Source organism: Sus scrofa, chromosome 14 (genome assembly GCF_000003025.6).
Source record: "Sus scrofa isolate TJ Tabasco breed Duroc chromosome 14, Sscrofa11.1, whole genome shotgun sequence".
Lineage (NCBI taxonomy): Eukaryota > Metazoa > Chordata > Mammalia > Artiodactyla > Suidae > Sus > Sus scrofa.
The window spans coordinates 96,099,717-96,119,967 of NC_010456.5; the positions used below are offsets into that span (position 1 = coordinate 96,099,717).

The 20,251-nt window shown below is 34.2% G+C and overlaps 1 protein-coding gene across 1 annotated transcript in view; it reads left to right on the forward strand.

Moving 5' to 3' along the window:
* PCDH15 (protocadherin related 15) overlaps window positions 1-20,251 on the forward strand; it is an 857,865-nt gene that overhangs the window by 569,549 nt on the left and 268,065 nt on the right. Inside the window, 2 exon segments of the mRNA XM_021073535.1 lie at window positions 506-655; window positions 12,484-12,677. Coding sequence (XP_020929194.1) covers window positions 506-655; window positions 12,484-12,677 — 344 coding nt within the window.

Sequence of the window (20,251 nt, forward strand, 5' to 3'; positions counted from 1 at the left end):
AATGCAATTAAGATATGCTATTAACTAATGCCAATGAATCCTTTAAAAATTGTGTTTTTTGAATTACTCAAAAATGGTATTACATATTTAGGGCACCTACTTTCTTGAGCATGTTGGCTATAAAAGCAACTATTGCATTGTACACAAAATATGTAAAAATGGAAAATATTTTCCTATTAATTTTTTAAAGTTTAAAGAGTAGTTAAGATTTAGCAATGTTATTGGCCTTGTTTAAGCCTCTAGGACATTTTGTGTATTTGCTTATTTAAAATGCGCTTGGAATTGAATACATTAAAAATAAAGCAGAATCTTCTACAATTGCTTCTTAGCACATTTGATTATATGTGCTATTATAGTTTTATTGCTTCCTTTTAGCAAAAAGCATTTCGGTATCCTTTTAAAACTGTAAATTACACATGAGAAACTTCTTAAATTGTAGGAGTGAATTCTCTACTGCTTATGTTTGCATAACTTTTCTATTAAATGTATTTTTCTACCCCTAAAGATAACAGCATTTGATGGTGTGCAAGAAAGTGAGCCAGTTATCGTTAATATTCGGGTGATGGATGCAAATGATAACACTCCAACGTTCCCTGAAATATCCTATGATGTCTATGTTTATACAGATATGAACCCTGGAGACAGTGTTATACAGGTAACTAAGCATATAATATGAATATATGTTCAAAACAGTTATTTCCATGGGCATTACCCAACGCATTGGTTAAGAAATTGCTTAAGAAATAAAAATGAATTTCAGACTTATTTTGTGGCATAATTTAGCTTAAAAAGCTTTAAATTTATGTTTACTTTTCAAATGAAAGTACGTTTAAATAGAATTAACTAGATGCACATATAGCTGTTTGACCTTCTTATACTTGACTTTTAAAATTTTAATATATTGAACATATTTAATTAATAAAATGAATATATTTAATATACCGAAATTTCAAGTATAAGACATGTAATTTAAAACTTCAAATTATTTTGAACTCTCGTAGAAATGGGTTAAATTTCCCTTGGTGATAAATACAATGGACTGCATAAATAAATTGATGGATAATACTATTAGACATTGATTTCTTGGACATAAAATGGAATCATTACAGTAGGAAAAATTAAGGTTAGACAATTAATGATATATTTGAACACACAGAAATCTGGCAGAATCTTTGTCCTCGATTTTCCTTATTTTTAAAATTATGCTTATTACATTTAAATAAAGTACAGTTTATCTCAAAATATTTTTGTATTCTGAATATAAATCATAAAGAAGTAATAATTTTCTTCTTTGAAGATATTTAGATATCTGGAAAATAGTTGACTCCAGTACTTTCCAAACTGGCTGTATATAACAATTATCTAGGGAGCTATTCAGAAATATGGATGAGCAAGATGCCCTTCAGGCATCTTGGATCTGAAGCTCTGTAGATCATACTTAGGTAATCAATTAGAAAAATAAAGCAAAAGGTTTCAATTGTCCAGTCATTGAAAATATAAACAGTAAGGCCACTGTTTATATTTTCCTTTACATTACAGAATCAGACTTAATAATTTGAAATTACTCTCAAGCCAGGAAAGCCATAATTTTATATGCCTTTTAGAGTATTGGGATGGCTCCAAATTATTGCAAAATTTTATGCATAGTATATAGCATATAATGTATATACTATGTAACAGTATATTTTATATTGAATATAATCTATTGTATAATAGCACATTATATAATGAGTACTAATAAATTTATATATCTATATATTTCACTATAAAATAAATAGTTCAGAGTAGTAAGGAAGCAGTCCAAATGCCTCCGCAGTGTACTTCAGTCTTCATGTTATGGTAGCTCTTCTCTCCAGCTTCATCTTTGACCCTCTATTCCTGCATGTATGTTTCAGTCCTACTAAACTGCTACTTCTAGCTACCTGAATAATGTGCCTTGCTCTTTCCTATTTTTTTCCAATTATCTCCTTTTTCTTGATCTCTTTCCCTTCTATATATAGCTTGATTACTTTCTCTTATTCTTTATATTTTTTTTTCTGAAGAAGAAGCATACCATATTAGTTTTCAGTAAATAACCCTGGCAATTCTTCCTTAATAGTTACTGTTTTGATACCCACCAACAACACAGTAGTTTGCAGTCGGGATACCATGATAGAGTGGTGTGTCCTCATCAGTGTGAAATGTATGCGAAAAAATAGTAAATTTCTCATGACCTTTGTATACTACCTTAAGTTAACCAAGATCATTTTTTATCTGATATTATACAAGGCTAACTCATTTTTGTCCTACAGGACCCAACTCAAAATGTCACCTCCTCAAAGAAAAGTTTCCTAACAGCTTAATGTCAATAGCCTCCCAGCACACACAAACATATACACCCCAGTCACACATTCCTTCTCTATAACTTACTTTCTCTCATCACTTTCATAGCTGCTATGACCAATTTCTTTTCTTCTTGTCCCTACCCCAAACTAAAATCTGCCATAGTGACTATCTGTCTTGTTCGCAACTGTAATGCTAGCACATGCCAGATATATTAACCATGTAGTAAATATTCAAAAGATGATTATTACTTATTTTGCATGATATAGTTGTCAATAAAAATTAGAAATTATTGAGTGTTGTCCCTCATTTATCTATTGGATTAAGATATGCTTTCTTCAGTGCTATAGAAAGGGGTGACTTCATAGACTGAACACTAGAAATTCACCTTAAAGTGCATCTCATGTTACTGTACTTTGCTATATATGTGGTAGTAAAGAAAAGATCTCAAACAGCCACCATACATTTTATTCATGTGTTGGTTATGGCAGTTGTCACATTTATGACATCATCCCATTTCCCCTCTTGAGGAAAGAACTATAATTTGTTAACTTCTGTATCCGTAGTCTCTGTATCCATGGTGCCTAGCATATAGTAGATGCCTAATATAGTAGATGCTTAATAAATGAGGATGAAAGAAAGGAAGGAAGGCCTGCAGATAAGTGGATCTGAATGAATAGGAAAGTGTAAAGTGTATTGACCTTTATTTCCAGTCAATTAATGGACCTAGAGATCTACATTTATCTTTCCTGAGACATTTTTTCATAGGGAGTAATACAGATACAGATAAAGGAATGACATGTTATTGTCATGTTCTTATTTAATTAGATATGATTTTCATCTCTATAATAACATAATTGGGAAAAAAAGTAAGTTTATATAGAAAAACAGCCAGCAGGGAACTTGAAAGTGTAACTAAGAAAACGATAGCAATTAGGTGGTAGAACCGTATCTCAAAAATGTTTGCCTTGGGGAATCAGAAGCTTGTTTCTGACATTTGCAGGCTACAAAAGTTAATTTCCCTTATGTTTTTCTTTATAAAACACATTTAGCCTTGCCTTTAAAGATTCATATTTAATATATTCCCTGGACTATGCAGATTATGAAAATAGACTGTTGTTTGTGACTATAAGCCTCTAATTTTTTAAATTATTTAAATGCCAAGAAGCAAAGCTTTATAATAGTATTTTTAATGCTATTCCTGGTATGTGGTAAAAGGGTGGTGTGGCTATAAAACATTCTCCAAGGACCTAGAAATCAAAGAAAATGTATATCCCATTGAGAGAAGAATTTTAAAACAGAGCAAAATGATTCAGAACTGTGATTTGCAACTGCCTGTTAAGGGTCATAAAATGGGTTCTCATTCTCCTTTCACCCATAACCCTTCTATCACTGCCTTTCCTCATTAAGCCAACAGAAGATCAATTTATTTCTTCTTTGGTTAGTAATTTTTCATCAGGAAGAGTGAAAGTGTGAGAAACAAAGGGAGATGTGAACATCCTCCAGCAAAAAGAACCCTGGATAACAGATTTTAAGTAGTGTAACTAGATCATTTTCAGTGTAGCCATGAGACTTTCTTGGCCTGATATAAGTATGCAATTTTTTGAGTTCACTGTCTTCTTATTATGAGGTAGGTATCCTTGCCAACATCATGAATAGATTAGCTATAAAAATGTGAGTGTCCAGGTCCGTGTTAAAAGTTTTCACTCATAAACTGGACTTTTGGCTTGATCTATATCTATTACTTGATTATTGTACAAAGGAACAGGATGATTCTGACATGTATGGTTCATGAAATACACTTAAGGGAGTGCTGCCATAAAACAGCATCAGTCTCTTTCACAACTGGAAATTTAGTGTGATCAGATTATTAGTACTTCTTGTGTTTAGAGAAAAATTGCTGGCATGAGTATGATTCTTTTCTTCAGTTCATACAGCATATTTCATTCTGCACAAAAGAAAATTTTGCACACCATCAGTGAAATCTTAAAGGTTGATACTAATGAATATCATGCTCTCTTGTGTTAAGGTCTCTTTTCACACATTGCTAGTTTTCTTGAAAAACCAATTGTTCTATATTAAAGATATGTATTTTGCTATATAATATTAATATTTTAAAGATGTAGAGTTTAATATCTGTAGTTAGCGATCCAGTCCAAATTACATAGATGCTATTCCTAAAGTTTTATAATTCTCCTAAATCAAGGTTCTCAATCCTATCTGAGTATTAGAATTCTGCTTGGGAAATTTTTAAGAATATTAATGCCTAGACTACAACCCAAGATGTTTTTATTTAAATTATCTGGCAACACAGAGTAGAGTCACCTGGAGATATTTTATTGAATAAAACAAAGCAGCTCTAATAGGCAGCCAATTGTGAGAAAAAAACTGCCTCGAACCTTAACAATGTTTTGTACCCTCTATGGAATCTTAATTCATTGAGAGGAACCCATATAGAGCTGGGCTTTGTTATGGTTGAGCTTACCCAGTTGATAAACTTAGAGAAAATATTAATGCTATCAATATACTGATCATAAACAGCTGTATTGTGAATTACTATACACAGATTATTTTTCATATTTGGATTTATATTACTTTTCAATAGTCATCCCTCTTCCCTAATATATTTAGAAACACAGCTTTTCCAAGAAAATGAGTTTGTAATGCAATTTAATTAATTAATTAATTAATTTTTGTCTTTTGTCCTTTTAGGGCCTCACCCATGGCATATGGAGGTTCCTGGGCTAGGAGTCTAATTGGAGCTATTGCAGCCGGCCTACACCAGAGTCATGGCAATGCCAGATCCAAGCCATGTCTGCAACCTACACCACAGTACCCAGCAACGCCAGATCCCTAACCCACTGAGCGAGGCCAGGGATTGAACCCACAACCTCATGGCTCCTAGTCAGATTCATTTCTGCTGCGCCATGACAGGGAACTCTAAATTAATTTATTTTTATATTCACCTAGCATGTTTTTAGGTTGTCATAGTTAAAGTGGTCCATGATTTAATTTCAATAATTAATTCCTAAATGCTTTCATTTTTTATGAAGCATTTGTTTAATTGTATATAATTGTTTTTAAAATCATGTACGTTGTGCAATTTTAATTTTGACAATATTTTTTCTCATTACTACAGTTCTTTATATTGTCGATGTACTAGATAGTTGACTTGAAATTTGATAATGCTCTAGAAGAAACAAAAGTATGCAATATGTTTTATACTTTTTTCTTTCCTCTATGTCACCAAAGCATTTTAGTATTTTTTTACCTTGTTGCTCCAAAGAAAGTTTTTCCCTCCCAGCTCCTTCTCATAGTAATTTATGTTACAATGCCAAAGCATATTCATTGGGTAAAAGAAAAATACTTAGGTATTGAGAAGTTTCAAAGACAGGTTATCTTGGAAAAAAATAATATTTCAAATAGATAGAGGAGTAGGGATTTCTAAGCCTGGTAAGCATGTTTATTTGATTAGGCAAAGAAACAAATGAAAACAACACAGGGCAGGTCCTAATATATATAATATATACAAACGCATGTTATGTATGTATTTCTTAGACAAATTATAATTTAATATATATAGATTTTTGTATATTTAATACAAAACAAGATGCTCTGAAAAATACACAGAATGAATAAGACACTATCATAACCCTTAAGGAGGTTAATATATTTTGTAAGAGATAATCCTTACTCACAGTGAAATAATCAGAATATATCAGAAACCACTATTGGATTGTTATATGAGGTAAAAGATAATAAAATAATACAAGAATTCATCAAAAAGTGAGTAGGGAAGGATATCTCTTAGGAATTAAAGAGTTGGGAAGGTATGTTGCAAATTAGAACTTCATAAACCTATTTGGGTGTTTAGTACTTACATAGGCAGGTGAAGAGGATGGATGGTATTGGAGGTGAGGTAATTTGATCAAAGGCATGGTAATTTAATGAGACATTAAGGTTACCAATTTGACTGCTTTGGAGAGGGGAGGAACTGAATGATAAAAATTTTGATTTTGTTTTATTAAGTCAGGTATTCCTTGGCCTTCTCAACTTTTCTGTACTTTTATGTTGCCTTTTTATCCTTATCTAGTAGTACTTCTGTTAAAGATAGTTTTCTTCCCTGTCTCCTCTTCTAGACCTCAAGCTATTTGGCAGAAATTAGGCTGTTCGTATCTTCTACACTCTGCATTTTCAGAGATGAGTGTCTGGCACAAAATAAGGTGTGGATAAATGTATCAGTTTATACATCAATTAATTAAAGAAGAAATACCCAGCCTAGCAAGGTCACTTAGATTTGGCGCTATAAACAATGTAAGATTTCTTGAGGAAGTATTTAAGGCTGGATCCTTCAACTGATGGGTTAATGCTTGGGATTTGGGAATTGTTTGGAAACATACTTTGAGGATATTTTTAACTGAGGTAATGGAGATAGAAGTTGGGTGTGAGAGAATGCAGTAGCATTAAAGAATTTAAAGTTCTAGTTTTAAGTTTTAGAGTTTGAGTAATGAAATTCAATGAACCTCTACAAAAGGTTCATGAAGTTGCCAAAGAAAAGAAACAAGCCTCCCAGATTCTCAAGCAATATAGAGGAACACTTTAAGTTTTGTTGTTATTGTTTTGTTCTTTGGCTCTTTAGCAGGAAGAGGATTGCCTAGATGAGAGATCCCTCTCCAGTAGCAATCCTTTTAATAGTCCCTAAAAAGTTAATGTTGATGATATTATTAAGAGTGTTGATACCTCTTCCTGCATTATGTACCTGAAAGATACATTCGCCAACCAGCTCCTCTACTGAGGTGTCTACCATCTTGGTTTTTCCAGGATATGCTAAGCAGAAAAGAGATAGCCAATAGTCTAGTATGCTTTTTAGCTTCAAAGCATCACTGGTTCATACTAAGGCTCCAGAGAACATAAATCTAGAGGTGACTAAATTATGTATTGCTCAATTTGCTTGACCACCAGGAGCAGTCTTGGGTTCAGACTGACCTCCACCCTTGAGAGATTCGATAGACCCCTCCTAGTGCCGAGTTATTTAGCTATAAGTAAAGATACAGGATTGGCAATAACATAACCTTTATGGCAATAGCATGTTGGAAATCTTGTAACATCTATGTAAAAAACTTCTAAATGTCTTCTAAATCATCTTTATTAAGGCTGTATATGGCTGTGTGTTAGAATGTAACTGACATCTTGCTATAGTTTAGAGTGTCTGTAGTTCCCACAAACATACCCCTCTGACTTGTACTTCCAGGAGATCAAAAACAACTCTTAAATACACCAGATTCCAATAAAATCATTGAATCAGTAAGTCATTTCTGAGTGAGGTTTATACAACTTTTCCCAAAGTAATTATGAAGTATGGTAGTCAGTAGTTTAGTGATATGATAGTTCATTCATGTATCACTTCATCATATGAAACATAACCATAAATGCATAAGCTATTGCTGGCAATCACAAATATCAGCTTAGATCAAAGTTAAGATTTCTCTCAAGGCTTCAGATGGAGTAATACAATAAACATGGCCAAATAACAAGATTCAAGTGATACATTCCAACCTAATATCCTGGCATGTCATCAAGGATACATTGACTCTAAATAATCCCAAAGGACCCCAGGTATATCTTGTACCTTGGCTTCATGTAAGAGCCAAATTTGGGGTCCTTCTCTGGCATTGGCCATGATTAAACATCACATATGAAAGGAGCAGAAAGGGGGATTATACCCTAGTTCTGAAAAGTTCTCTCAGAGAAAAATATGAAAGCATCCTTTCTTGAAATTTTATGTACTCTCCATCTGATATTCTACAATTTCACCTCGCTTTCTATTTATTACTTTTCTTAATACAGACTCAGCCTCCCATGGTGGTATTGCTGATTACTTTCCATTCATTAGGCTGATGTTTCCTCCCTTTTGTCCATTGCCAAAAAGGAGTAGGCTTAAAAAGGTGGCATGGAGTGGCATGAAGTAGACAATCAATTACCTGAGAATGGAGGAGGATATTAAGGTTTAAAAAAGAAACAAATAGCCAAAGAGCCTAAAATCTGAAAAGTACATAGGAAGGGTGGAGAGATGGAGGAAAATGAATCAAATAATAATACAATAGCTGAACAATCAGAAAAATTCTGGCCAGCCTAAATGGTATCTTATTAATGAAAGACGAAATGGATAAAGATGGCCAAAGAACACAAATGTGGCTAAAATTTTCTTTGTAATTTTTGAGAGCTTTATTGAGCTATAATTAATGTCCCAAAATACATCCTAAGTGTATATTTCAGTGATTTTTAGTAAATTTAGACGTTTGTTAAAAAATTAAGACAATCTAATTCATAAAATTTGCAACACCCAAAAATGATTCCTCATGCTTGCTGCTTGCAGTCAATATTCACTCCCAGACCTAGCTCCAGGTAACCACTCTTCTGCTTTTTTGTCTCTAAATATTTTCTTTGTTTATAAATTTCAAAACATAGAATCATACAAAATTTAGTCTTTTTTGCCCAGTTTATTTTACTTAGCAGAATGGTTGTATGGTTCATCTATGCTTCAGTATAAATCAGTTCTGTATTTCTGTTTTTTTGATTTACTGAATAGTATTTCATGGAATCAAAGCACCACATTTTGTTTATCTGTTCACTAGTTGATGGCTACTTGAACTATTACTAGTTTTGAAATATATAAATAGTGTGACAAACTTTCTATGACTATAAATTTTTTATTCCTAGCAGATACATGTTGATACCTAGCAGTAGAATTTAATAGTTGTACAAGTATATTCTTATCAAGAAAGTGCCAAACTGCTTTCCAAAGTGGCAGTACTATTTTATATATCCACTGACTCCTCACCAACACTTTCTATTGTCAATTTCTTTTTCAAAGTTATTTCAGAATTTGTGCCTAGCTGTATTGTGATTTTAATTTGCATTACCCTAATGACCAATGATTTTGAAATCTTTTCATGTGCTCATTAGCCATTTATAATCTTTGGTAAAATATCTATGACGATCTTCTGCCCAATTTTTATTTGTCTTATTTGTTTCCTTAGTATTGGCTTGTAATTGTTCTTATTAATATAAAAATACTATGTTTGCACTTGTGTTTTATAGTTTTGATGTGGTGATTACTTCTATATCAACTATGACTTTTATTATATCCCTGCTTCATTTTTGAGATTCCAGTTTGATTTTTTTTTTTGTACAATGTGTTATCCAGTATTCTTTACATTTGTCCTTTTACATAAAGTGAGTAGTAGGGACAAATTGGATTTCTTTTTTTTTTGGTGGGAGCAAAGGGTGGTAGAAGACAAGAATTTATAGAATATATGCACATTAGAATATTGTGAGAAAGGAATTATGGGACAGCAAGATTGAACTTCCTGAAAAGGATTTACTATATTATAGAAATGAAATGTGTAAACAGAAAACTTAGTGTTTCTTACCACATAGTAAAAAAATTAAAAATCACAGATTTTATTTTACTTTCATCTGATAGCATATGAGCAACACTTTGGCTTTTCCATGTAAACCAGCCCATTTTTATTTAGGAATGGACTTCATATGCATATATATCTCATAGATCACTTATTGCAAGATCATTGAGATGTTATTGAATTAAATCCCCCCCAGAATTTAGTTTCAAGGTTTTTTGTAAGACATTATCATTTTTAAGAGTATTCAGAGCCAGTGTCTCAGCTCCTTTTTTTAAATCTTGGACCACTAATGATTTATTTTAAATATTTTTGTTTGCATGTATAGGGACTCAGTTACGTGGATTCTTACCCATTATTTTATTACTTAGTGCTGAAAGACTAAAAAGTTGTATAAAGTTGTTTAAGTAACTTAAACATAGAATTCATTTTTGGCTTAGTTGTTAAACTTCCTACTTGCTAATGGTTCCTGCAAGCACTGTTTTCCCTGAATATATTATCTTATCTGTGGTTGGCTGGCTGTGCAGTTTGGGAATTGTTTCTATCACCTGTGCTTTGCAATACTATTTGGTATTTACAGCACCTCCCAAATGGGTGTCTTTTTCAACTTAATTATCATCCAGCTTATCCTCTCTTCGAGTATCATTTGTGAAAATGTTAAATGAGACCAGCCATAATACCTATATCCCTAAAGCACGTTCTTCAACATTTCTTGATGCATTGCCATTTATCATTAAATTCCTTTAGCCAATTTAAATCCCAGGAAGAATGTTAATATTGAATCCAGTTTGAGCTGAATTTTAATTAAGATTTCCTGAGACATTGTGTTAAGTGATTTGCTATAATCAAAACCTAGTATCTTCTCTGCTACCACTATCCTCTAATTTTCTAATTTTATCCACACAGAAAAGAATGAGTCTATCTGGCTTGAATAGTTCTCCATAAACATATATCACCCATTTTGACTGTTTTTGCAAATTGTTTCCTTTTCCTTTGCCTTTAGGCCCTGTGTCTGTCATTCTCACACAAGTCCCAGAATCATTTCATGAAATGCTTTTCCTTCTGGCAACCACATCTGTCCACCCCCAAATACCCAATCTCAGACTTAGCTGAATTTATGCTTCCCTCTCAAATTTCCTTTTTTCCTCTCAATTATTTTGCTTCTACTTCTATGATCATTATTATTCCAAGTGCAGTGGATAACAAAAATAGAAATAGAATATACACATTATATCCTCTTAAGCATGATGGAATGTGTAAAGTACTTTGTTTACTTGCATTAGGATAGCTAACGTGATCCTTTGAATGGGTCATTAATTAACACAGCATTCCTGAAATTTAATTCAAGTTTCAAGGTAAATGTGTACACTCACATTATATCTAAGAAAGTGCACTAAAATGTCCAGTAGCTACCCAACAGGGTCAGCAGATGATGAACAACTACTTTATAGAGGTGAAACTTATGAATTAGAAATAGTACAAGTATATGTCAGTGAATAAGACTTTTTTCTACAACTTTATTTATTGCAATCCTGTGTGTTTTCCTCCTATGTGTAAACTGAGGCCAGCTTTCTTTTCTTCATCTGTCAAAGGATGAAAACAGAAATTCTGTGACTCTTCGTACAATGCATATTATAACATTTTCCAGTAGAATCATTTTTTCCCTCCTATTAATTATATTTATCAGGAAGTCAAGGAGCCTTATTTAACATATTGAATCATAATTGCCTTAATTTTGGTTTATGAAGGTAATAATGGTAATTCCTCTTCTCATATATAATGACCCAAAATAGTCTAGACTGTTGGATACCATTTGCTCCAAAATTATTATGAATATGTGCAAATTACCTTACAGATGCTTATGTGGTATTATTTCAGAGACTCTGAGTTGAATCCTTTTTCTCAAGAAAAACAATGCCTGGGCTTGATATTTTAATTTTCTAATTAGATATTCTACAACTGGAGATGTATTTGTTTGCTTTTGAGAAGGTAATACTTTAAGCTTTATAAGTCCTTTAAAGTCAGTGTGAACAAGATTATAAGAATCTTTCTGAAAGCCATGTATAAATAAAAAGAATCCCATTGGATTTCCTGTTGTGGCTCAGCGGTAAGGAACCTGACTAGTATCCATGAGGATGCAGGTTCGATCCCTGAACCTGCTCAGTGGGTTAGGGATCTGGAGTTGCTGTGGCTGTGGTATAGGCCAGCAGCTATAGCTCCAATTCAACCCCTAGCCTGGGAACTTCCATATGCTGCAGGTGCAGCCCTAAAGAGGAAAGAAAAAAAAAGGAATTTCAGGACAAGAGAAAAAAAATAGAGCAAAAGGAAAAGATGGAAGTAATATAGGCAACCTTTACTTATTTCATATTTTGCAGGTGTATGTATTTGTTGCAAACAAGTCAGAAGATAGAGAAAAAAAGTTCTTATAGAAATGTTAGATATGCTGTTAGGGCTTTCCTCTTTTTTTCCTTTAATAAATTAAAATAGTCTTTAAGATCCAAAACTTTTATCACTCTCACAAGAAAAGGAAAAATAGCTTTTCCTGCTGTGATGGCTTCACTATCAAAACAGAACACAGTAGCCTCAATTCAAGAAAACAGGAGTGTATATGCCAAAAGTACTTTCTTTACTTTTGTTTTGTTTTGTTTTTGAAAGCAAGCTTCTTTTGTTTGGGGAAAAAATGACACAATGGAGAAAAGTTGAGTCCAGAGAGGATTTATGTTGTGATTTTCAATTCCAGCTCACTGCAGTCGACGCAGACGAAGGGTCAAACGGGGAGATCACATATGAAATCCTGGTTGGGGCTCAGGGAGACTTCATCATCAATAAAACAACAGGGCTTATCACCATCGCTCCAGGGGTGGAATTGATAGTTGGGCGGACATATGCGCTCACCGTCCAAGCAGCGGATAATGCTCCTCCAGCAGAGAGAAGGTAATTTATATCAGAACCAATGCAGTCTTTTCATCCCTCCAGTTTAACCCCATAATTAAATTTAAGAAGCACAGCAAGCATTCTTTTATCCTATAAACATCTAAATTAAATCAGAAAATCAGAGAGACCAGATTCTCAGGAGCTGCATATTCTTCTTTGGTCAAACTGTGGGGAAAGTACAATAAAATAAGATTAAACCACAAAATAATTAACTGTGATTTTCGCAGTTGTGAAGGATGCATGTCTCTGTTGGGGGCGGGGGGGTGGGAACTGAGAAATATCAAAGGCATGTGTCCAATTTATTAGTGAAAAGCAAGGTTGCTGATAGAGTTTACGTGATACCTCAGGTTTTTAAGCCCTCTCTCACTGTCTGGATAATTATTTAAAAATTAGGTGTATATAATTTATCTAGAAGATCTGCCTACATATTATATACCTATATGTAATATAATCTCATATATGAGAAACATCAAGAGAGAAAAAAAGTAAAAGAACTAACTGCATCTATCTGGTCTCCCACCTGAAATATTCCTTTTGTTGATTATGGGTTTCTTTCCAGATTTTCAGCATATATTCTAAGAAAATGTGAATGAACAATACATTGCTGGACCTTCCTGGCTTTTTTTCACCCTCACAATATGTTTTAGGATTATTTTAATATACATACTGGGTAATTCCTTTAAAACTTTTTTGTTTTATCACAGCTACATAATATTCCTTCATAAATATGTAATATTGTTTAAGAAACCCACTATCGGTGGACTTTTAATTTTCAGTCTTGCTTTAACTGACAGTAAAGAAATAAGTAACATTGGGAATTCCCATCATGGCTCATTGGTTAATGAATCCAACTAGGAACCATGAGGTTGGTTTGATCCCTGGCCTCGTTCAGTGGGTTAAGGATCTGGTGTTGGTGTGAGCTTTGGTGTAGGTCGCAGACGTGGCTCGGATCCAGCGTTGCTGTGGCTGTGGTGTAGGCTACAGCTCCAATTAGACCCCAGCCTGGGAACCTCCATATGCCGTGGGTGCAGCCCTAGAAAATACAAAAAAAAAAAGAAAGAAGGAAGTAACATTGAACACGTACCATCTCAAACATGTGAGAGTATATCAATAGGTTAAATTCCCAGAAGTTACACCAGAGGGCATATGTGATTGTAAATTTTAGAGCTGCCAAATTGTTTTCTATGGGGCTTGCAACAATTTTCAATTCTAACTCCCAGGTCTGAGGATGGCTAATTCAAACTGTCTCCCTAAATGTGTGTCATATCAAACTTCTGAATTTTTGCCAGCTTGTAAGTAAAACATAACATTTTTTTTTATCCACTTACTTATAAGTGAGTTTAGTATATTTTTTTTATGTTTAAGAACCACTTATATTACTTTTCATGTGAATTTTGTGTTGATACTCTAAGCCCATTTTTCTATTGATTTCTTAAACCCAGATTATTCTGTTTTCTACTAGTGATTTTGTGGATTCCTACTGTATGTTTAAATCTTTGTTGCAATAGGAAGTATTGATCCAACAGCATTTTTTTTTTTGCAACTATGTTGTCTTTCACAAAATATGTATTAGATAGATCATCTTTTTTTCCCATTAGAGATATTATATTTCTTATATCATTCATTTTCTCGTGTATTTGAATTTGAATTCTAGACTTCCTCTTCTGTTCCATTAGTTCACACAATTCTTCATGAGCTATTATCACACAATTTTAATTTTTAAGATTTTAAACTATGCTTTATAGCATGGTGGTGTTAACTTACCTCAATGCTATTTTTCCTTTAAAAATATCTCAGCCACACTTTCTGCTAATTTTTTCTTTTTTTTTTTTGACTTTTATAAGCTATTTCAGTGTGTTTTTTTAAAAATTATATTTTTATTAACAACACTTTAAATTTATAAGTTAATTAGTTAGGGTTAAATTATATATTTTTGATGTTGAATCTTTCTTCCCAGGAACTTTTTGTTTTTACTGAGTTTTCTTTTGTGTCATTTAGTAGGTTTTATTTCTAAAATATTTTCTTTATATATCTCCTATACATTTTTGGCTAGGATTTTTATATATTTTGTTTTTATTATAAATAGACTCCTTCTATCTCATTCTTCTAATTGGTTGACACACATATATACTACATATTATATATATGTATAAGCTATTAATCTATTTGGTTTTAACCCATTTTCTAATTTAATTCTCTTATGTTTTTAAAGGTTTCCAGTTGATTTTAATATATTGGCTAAGAGTATATATTTATAAGTAGTGATAATTATATATCCTTCTTTCTATTTTTTCTTTCTCTTTAATTTCATTTGCTAGAACTTCCAGTAAAAACGCTTGCCTTCTTTTTGAATTGAGTGGGAGTGCCTCCCATGTTTCCCTAGTATATTTATTTTTGGTTAAAAAAATTATTATTTTAAGAAAGCTTTCGTCTATTCTTATTTTATTAACTTTTTAAAAATAAGAATGATCATTTATTCAAGTCAAATAAATATCCATCATCTATAAAGACAATGATGATCTTGAGGTAATGCAAGGATGGTTGATCTTAATATAGTTCCTAAAATAAATCTATTTTTCATTCTTGATTTAAAATTCACTAGACCTTAATGTTTTAATCTTGAAATAAATGTCTAAATTATGTTTTTGGGTATTTTGTTTAGTGAAATTAGCCTGTGCTTTTCTTTTTGAGAAAGTTTTATGAAGGTTTTATATAGTCATTATGATACTTTATAAATAAAAAAAGACTTATTAAGAGACCATTTTGCTTTAATAGATGCAAAAGCTTGAAAGTATGAATGAACTGTATACTTTTTCAAGAAGATATAATTTACCAAAATTGACCTCCCAGATTAAGAATTCTTAAGAGACCAATTCAATGGAGGAAAATACTACCCCAAACTATAGCAGGGCCAGGTTACAGAGAACTGTAACAAAACCATTAACTATTAAAACCACTTTGAGAGCAGAGAAAAGGACATTGTTCCCCTTGTAGCACACCTAAATGAGAGATTTTTCTCTCCACAGCCCCCTTATTATCAATCATGGACACTTGGTGGGACCCCGTAGTTTCTCATGGGTATTTCTCAACTAGTCTTTCTTTTTTCTTAATATTTTTCTTTCAGTCTCATTACTTAAGAATGTACTGGAGTTCCCATCATGGCTCAGTGGAAACAAATCCAAGTAGGAACCATGAGGTTGCGGGTTTGATCCCTGGCCTCACTCAGGGAGTTAAGGATCTGGTGCTTCTGTGAGCTGTGGTATAGGTCGCAGATGCAGCTCGGATCTGGTGTTGTTTTGGCTCTGGCATAGGCAGGAAGCTGTAGCTCCAATTAGACCCCTACGCTGGGAACTTCCATGTGCCACGGGTGCAGCCCTGAAAAGACAGACAAACAAACAAACAAAATGTACTATCCAGGAGTTCCCATTGTGGCTTAGCAGGTTAAGAAATCGACATAATGTCCATAAGGATGTGGGTTTGATCCCTGGCCTTGCTCAGTGGGTAAAGGGTCTGGCATTGCCAAAAGCTGTAACATGGGTTGCAGATGTGGCTTGAATCCAATATGTGGCTGCGGCTGTGGCGTAGGCTGGCAGCTGCGGCTCTGATTTGACCTCTAGCCCGTGAACTTCCATATGCCGCAGGTCTGGCAGTAAAATGAAAAAAAAAAAAAAGTGTTCTATCCAGTTCTCTCCCCTGCAGCTATCATCTTCACATGGCATGTCTCCACCCCATTGTCTCCTCTTCTCTCTAACTTTGTCTCCCACTGTCATCTACAGACCTGAAGGTCACTCTGAAAGAGTTTAGTTCTTGTTTCCTTGACATTCACTACAATAGTATTTTGTCAAAATTCTTGGTGACTTTGATTTGAGTATGTTCCGGAATAAAAAAATTGCAGTTTCCTCAGTCTCTGCCCTGCTATAACAAAACATTGAAACAGTAGGCATTTTACAAATTTATTAAAGCTAAAGTACATTTTCAGTGAGGGTGAGAGCAGGAGGGAGAGCGCATGCATGTGCGCCCGTAAGAGTGAAAAAGATAGCCCTCCTCATTTTACAGTTGTTTTTATATCCCCTTGCTGCAGACCTGAGTGGAGACCCAGTTTCTCCTGCGCAAGCCCCCTACACCATGTGTAAGGTCAGAGTGTTGTTTGATCTCTGTATGGGGCGTATTTAATCCTCCAATTGGTCTTGGGCAGGATAACTTATTTGCATGGGGAACAGGTTATAAAGAGGTGGGGTGAGGAATAGGCTATATTCCTTCCCTAGTAGAGAGTGAGCAGCCCAGGCTGCTCAAGATAGGGCAAGGGGCATTACAATAAGACATGGCCAGAGGCTTTGAGGTTTAATCTCCTTGAGGGGAACTTGAAGCCTATAATAACTTCAATATCCAATATGTGGTATGAAGCATCTCCAAACTTGCAGTTGCTCTGACCAAAGATCCCTGAAGCCATCCTTAATGCTTATTTTCCTTTCACATATAGTCTCCAAATACAGTTTTGAGCAATAATTTTAAGCTCTGCCCTAAAAACATATTCAGAAACCCTATGAACATCCAAGTCCAAGTCACTGTTCTCTCTAGTCTGGAGTGCTGAAAACCCCTTCTGCTTAGAGGTATCATTACACGTTGGCTTCTACCCCCTTCAGTCTCATCTCAATGCTGTAGCCCGAGTGATCCTGGTAACATAGAAAAACCTCTTTCCTTTGCTCAAGATTTCAAGTCCTTTCACATCTCACTCTGAGTAAAAGGCAGCATCATTAAAAAGGTCAATGAGGCCTAGCATGGTTTTTCAACTGCCACCAGCCAAGTGACACTCTCTCCTGTCATCTCTTTACACTTACCTGGTCTTCTGCCATGTTCTACCCCTCTTAGTCCACCCAGTTATCACAGTGTCCTTTCTGTCCCTGAGGCTTGAAACTTGACTTTTATCTTCTTTCAGCATGCATTGGTTCCTCTCTCAGATTCCTATGTGGCCTAATTTCCTTCAGATCTTTACCCAGTCATCACTTTGTGAAGCCCTTTCTAACAACCTATTTACAATTACATCAGCCTCTCAATATTCTTATATCTCTTTCCTGGCATTATTTAATGCACTGAACATAGCACCATGGGATATGCTATATATATTTTAATTTAGAGTAGCAAGTTTTCTGTCTGCCTGCTTCTTCCTTATTAGAGTGTTAGTTCACAAGGACAATAATCATTGTGTTTTGATTGTCTCATTTCCCCAGAAGCCAGAACAATTCCTGAGTGCCCTAGGTTCTAAACAAGAATTTTTTTTTTTTTTTTTTGCCTGCACCTGCAGCATGCAGAAGTTCCTGGGTCAGGGATTGAATCCTGGCCACAGCAAGTTACAGTGCCAGTTCCTTAACCTGCTAAGCCATAAAGGAACTCCAAAGCATCCTTTTTATTTGTTTTCCTGAGCTTTAAATGTCATTTTTTGGTTTTTAAATAAATAAAATAGAATAAGAGACTGCATAATGCAAAAGTCAAAATACTTAAAGTTCCTGAAACAAGGAGACAGATTTGAAATTGCTATGCTTTCCTTCATAATATACACCAATTCTATCTAACTTTGTCTCTGAAAGTTAAAAAAAAATTGTTGTCTGATAGTAAGATTTTATATTCTGTCCAACAAACCATTTATCACATAACTGCCTTTTTTTTTTTAACTATATTCTGGGAATACAGAGATAAATACAGTAATGGCATTTGCAGGCCAAAAGAAAGATTATATTAAAGTGTATAAAGTAGAAATATAAATAATTAAATTCAACTTACAATGGTAAATTCTCAGCTTTCTAAGACATTAATTAGGGCACTGGCCAAAAAAAGGCGTATTTAGAAGGCCTAACGTGAGTTTAGAAGAACAAATAGTGGTTGACCAGGCCAAAAAAAAAAAAAAGTATGCCACGTTGTTTCCATCATTGTCTAAGAGATCTGTAATAGCTTGGTGTTTTTGATGATTACAAGTCAGTCAATATTACAAGTGTATAAACTAAGATTCTACAAAGGATAAGAAAGTTAAGGGCCATATCATAGAAAATTTAATTTGTTTTCTTAAGAAGCTTAGTCTTATCCAGTTAATAGAAGGAATTCTTGGAAGGGCTTTAAAATAGAAAGTCATGCAAGATGATTTTAGTTTCCATAAAAATCACTCTGGTGTCCTTACAGAAGACAGATTAAGAGGGACAAGCCTATAGTGCAGAGAAATGAGGTAGAATACTGCCACTAGAATGTTGTTGCTGATGGCTTGACTTGGGCCATTATTTAGGGCAGATAAAGGGAAGGAATTTCCAAAAAATAAAAAAAAAAAACCTCCCAGGTTTTTGTCTAAGATTACAGAGTGGTAGCAATATCAATATGATACACACATTTATTTATTATTTATTTATTTATTTATTTATTTTTGGTCTTTTTGCCTTTTCTAGGGCCGCTCCCACGGCATATGGAGGTTCCCAGGCTAGGGGTCTAATCAGAGCTGTAGCTGCCAGCCTACACCACAGCCACAGCAACGCAGGATCCGAGCTGCATCTGCGACCTACACCACAGTTCACAGCAACGCCAGATCCTTAACCAACTTAGCGAGACCAGGGATCAAACCTTCAACCTCATGGTTCCTAGTCAGATTTGTTAACCACTGTGCCATGACAGGAACTCCAGTACACATATTTGAGTGTAAGGGAAGAGTTTAATTTTGGATGCATTTAGTTATACTTGGCCATAGTTCATATATTCAAAAATCAAATAGATATACTTGCCTGAATGTGAGAAAATGGGCAAGGACTGCTTCTTGTGAAGAAATACATGGAATACTTTTATACAGTGAATAGGTATAGAACCTGAAATAAGAATCGAATTTTGTATGAATTTTAAACCATAGCATTATTCATGCTGGATTTTTCTGAAGGGAAGTGGAAGATGACTGATACTATTTAATTAGAATGTGATAGGGTTAGACATTGTACAAGCTGTTGTCACACATAATTTGTAAACTTAATAACAACATCGTGACTCTTGCATGACTGAATTTACATTTACAGACCAAAAATATGAGCCTGAAAGAAAATAAAATACTTGGCTAAGTGCCCCCTTGCTCACTTTCATAAACAAGTGGTAAAACCGTAACTTGAACTCAAAACACTTGGATTCTAAAATATTCTCCTCCACTTTGCTCCATATCCATAGCATTTAATAGTTATTACTCTGGTGAAAAAGAATACTAAAATTGCTTAATAATAAGATTATCAATGCTAATTATAAGAGTAATGGTGACTTTTATTTTATTTTTTGCTTTTTAGGGCTGCACCCCTGGCATATGGAAGTTTCCAGACTAGAGGTCAAATCAGAGCTAGCTGCAGGCCTATGCCACAGCCACAGCAAAGCAGGATCCAAGCCGAGTCTGTGACCTACACCGAAGCTCATAGCGATGCCAGATCCTTAACCCACTGAGCAAGGCCAGGTATCAAACCTGCATCCTCATGGAAAGCAGCTGGGTTCATTACCACTGAGCTACAACAGAAACTCCACTATCTTTTATTTTTATCATTTAAACTTTTCTTAAGGTCCTATAAAGT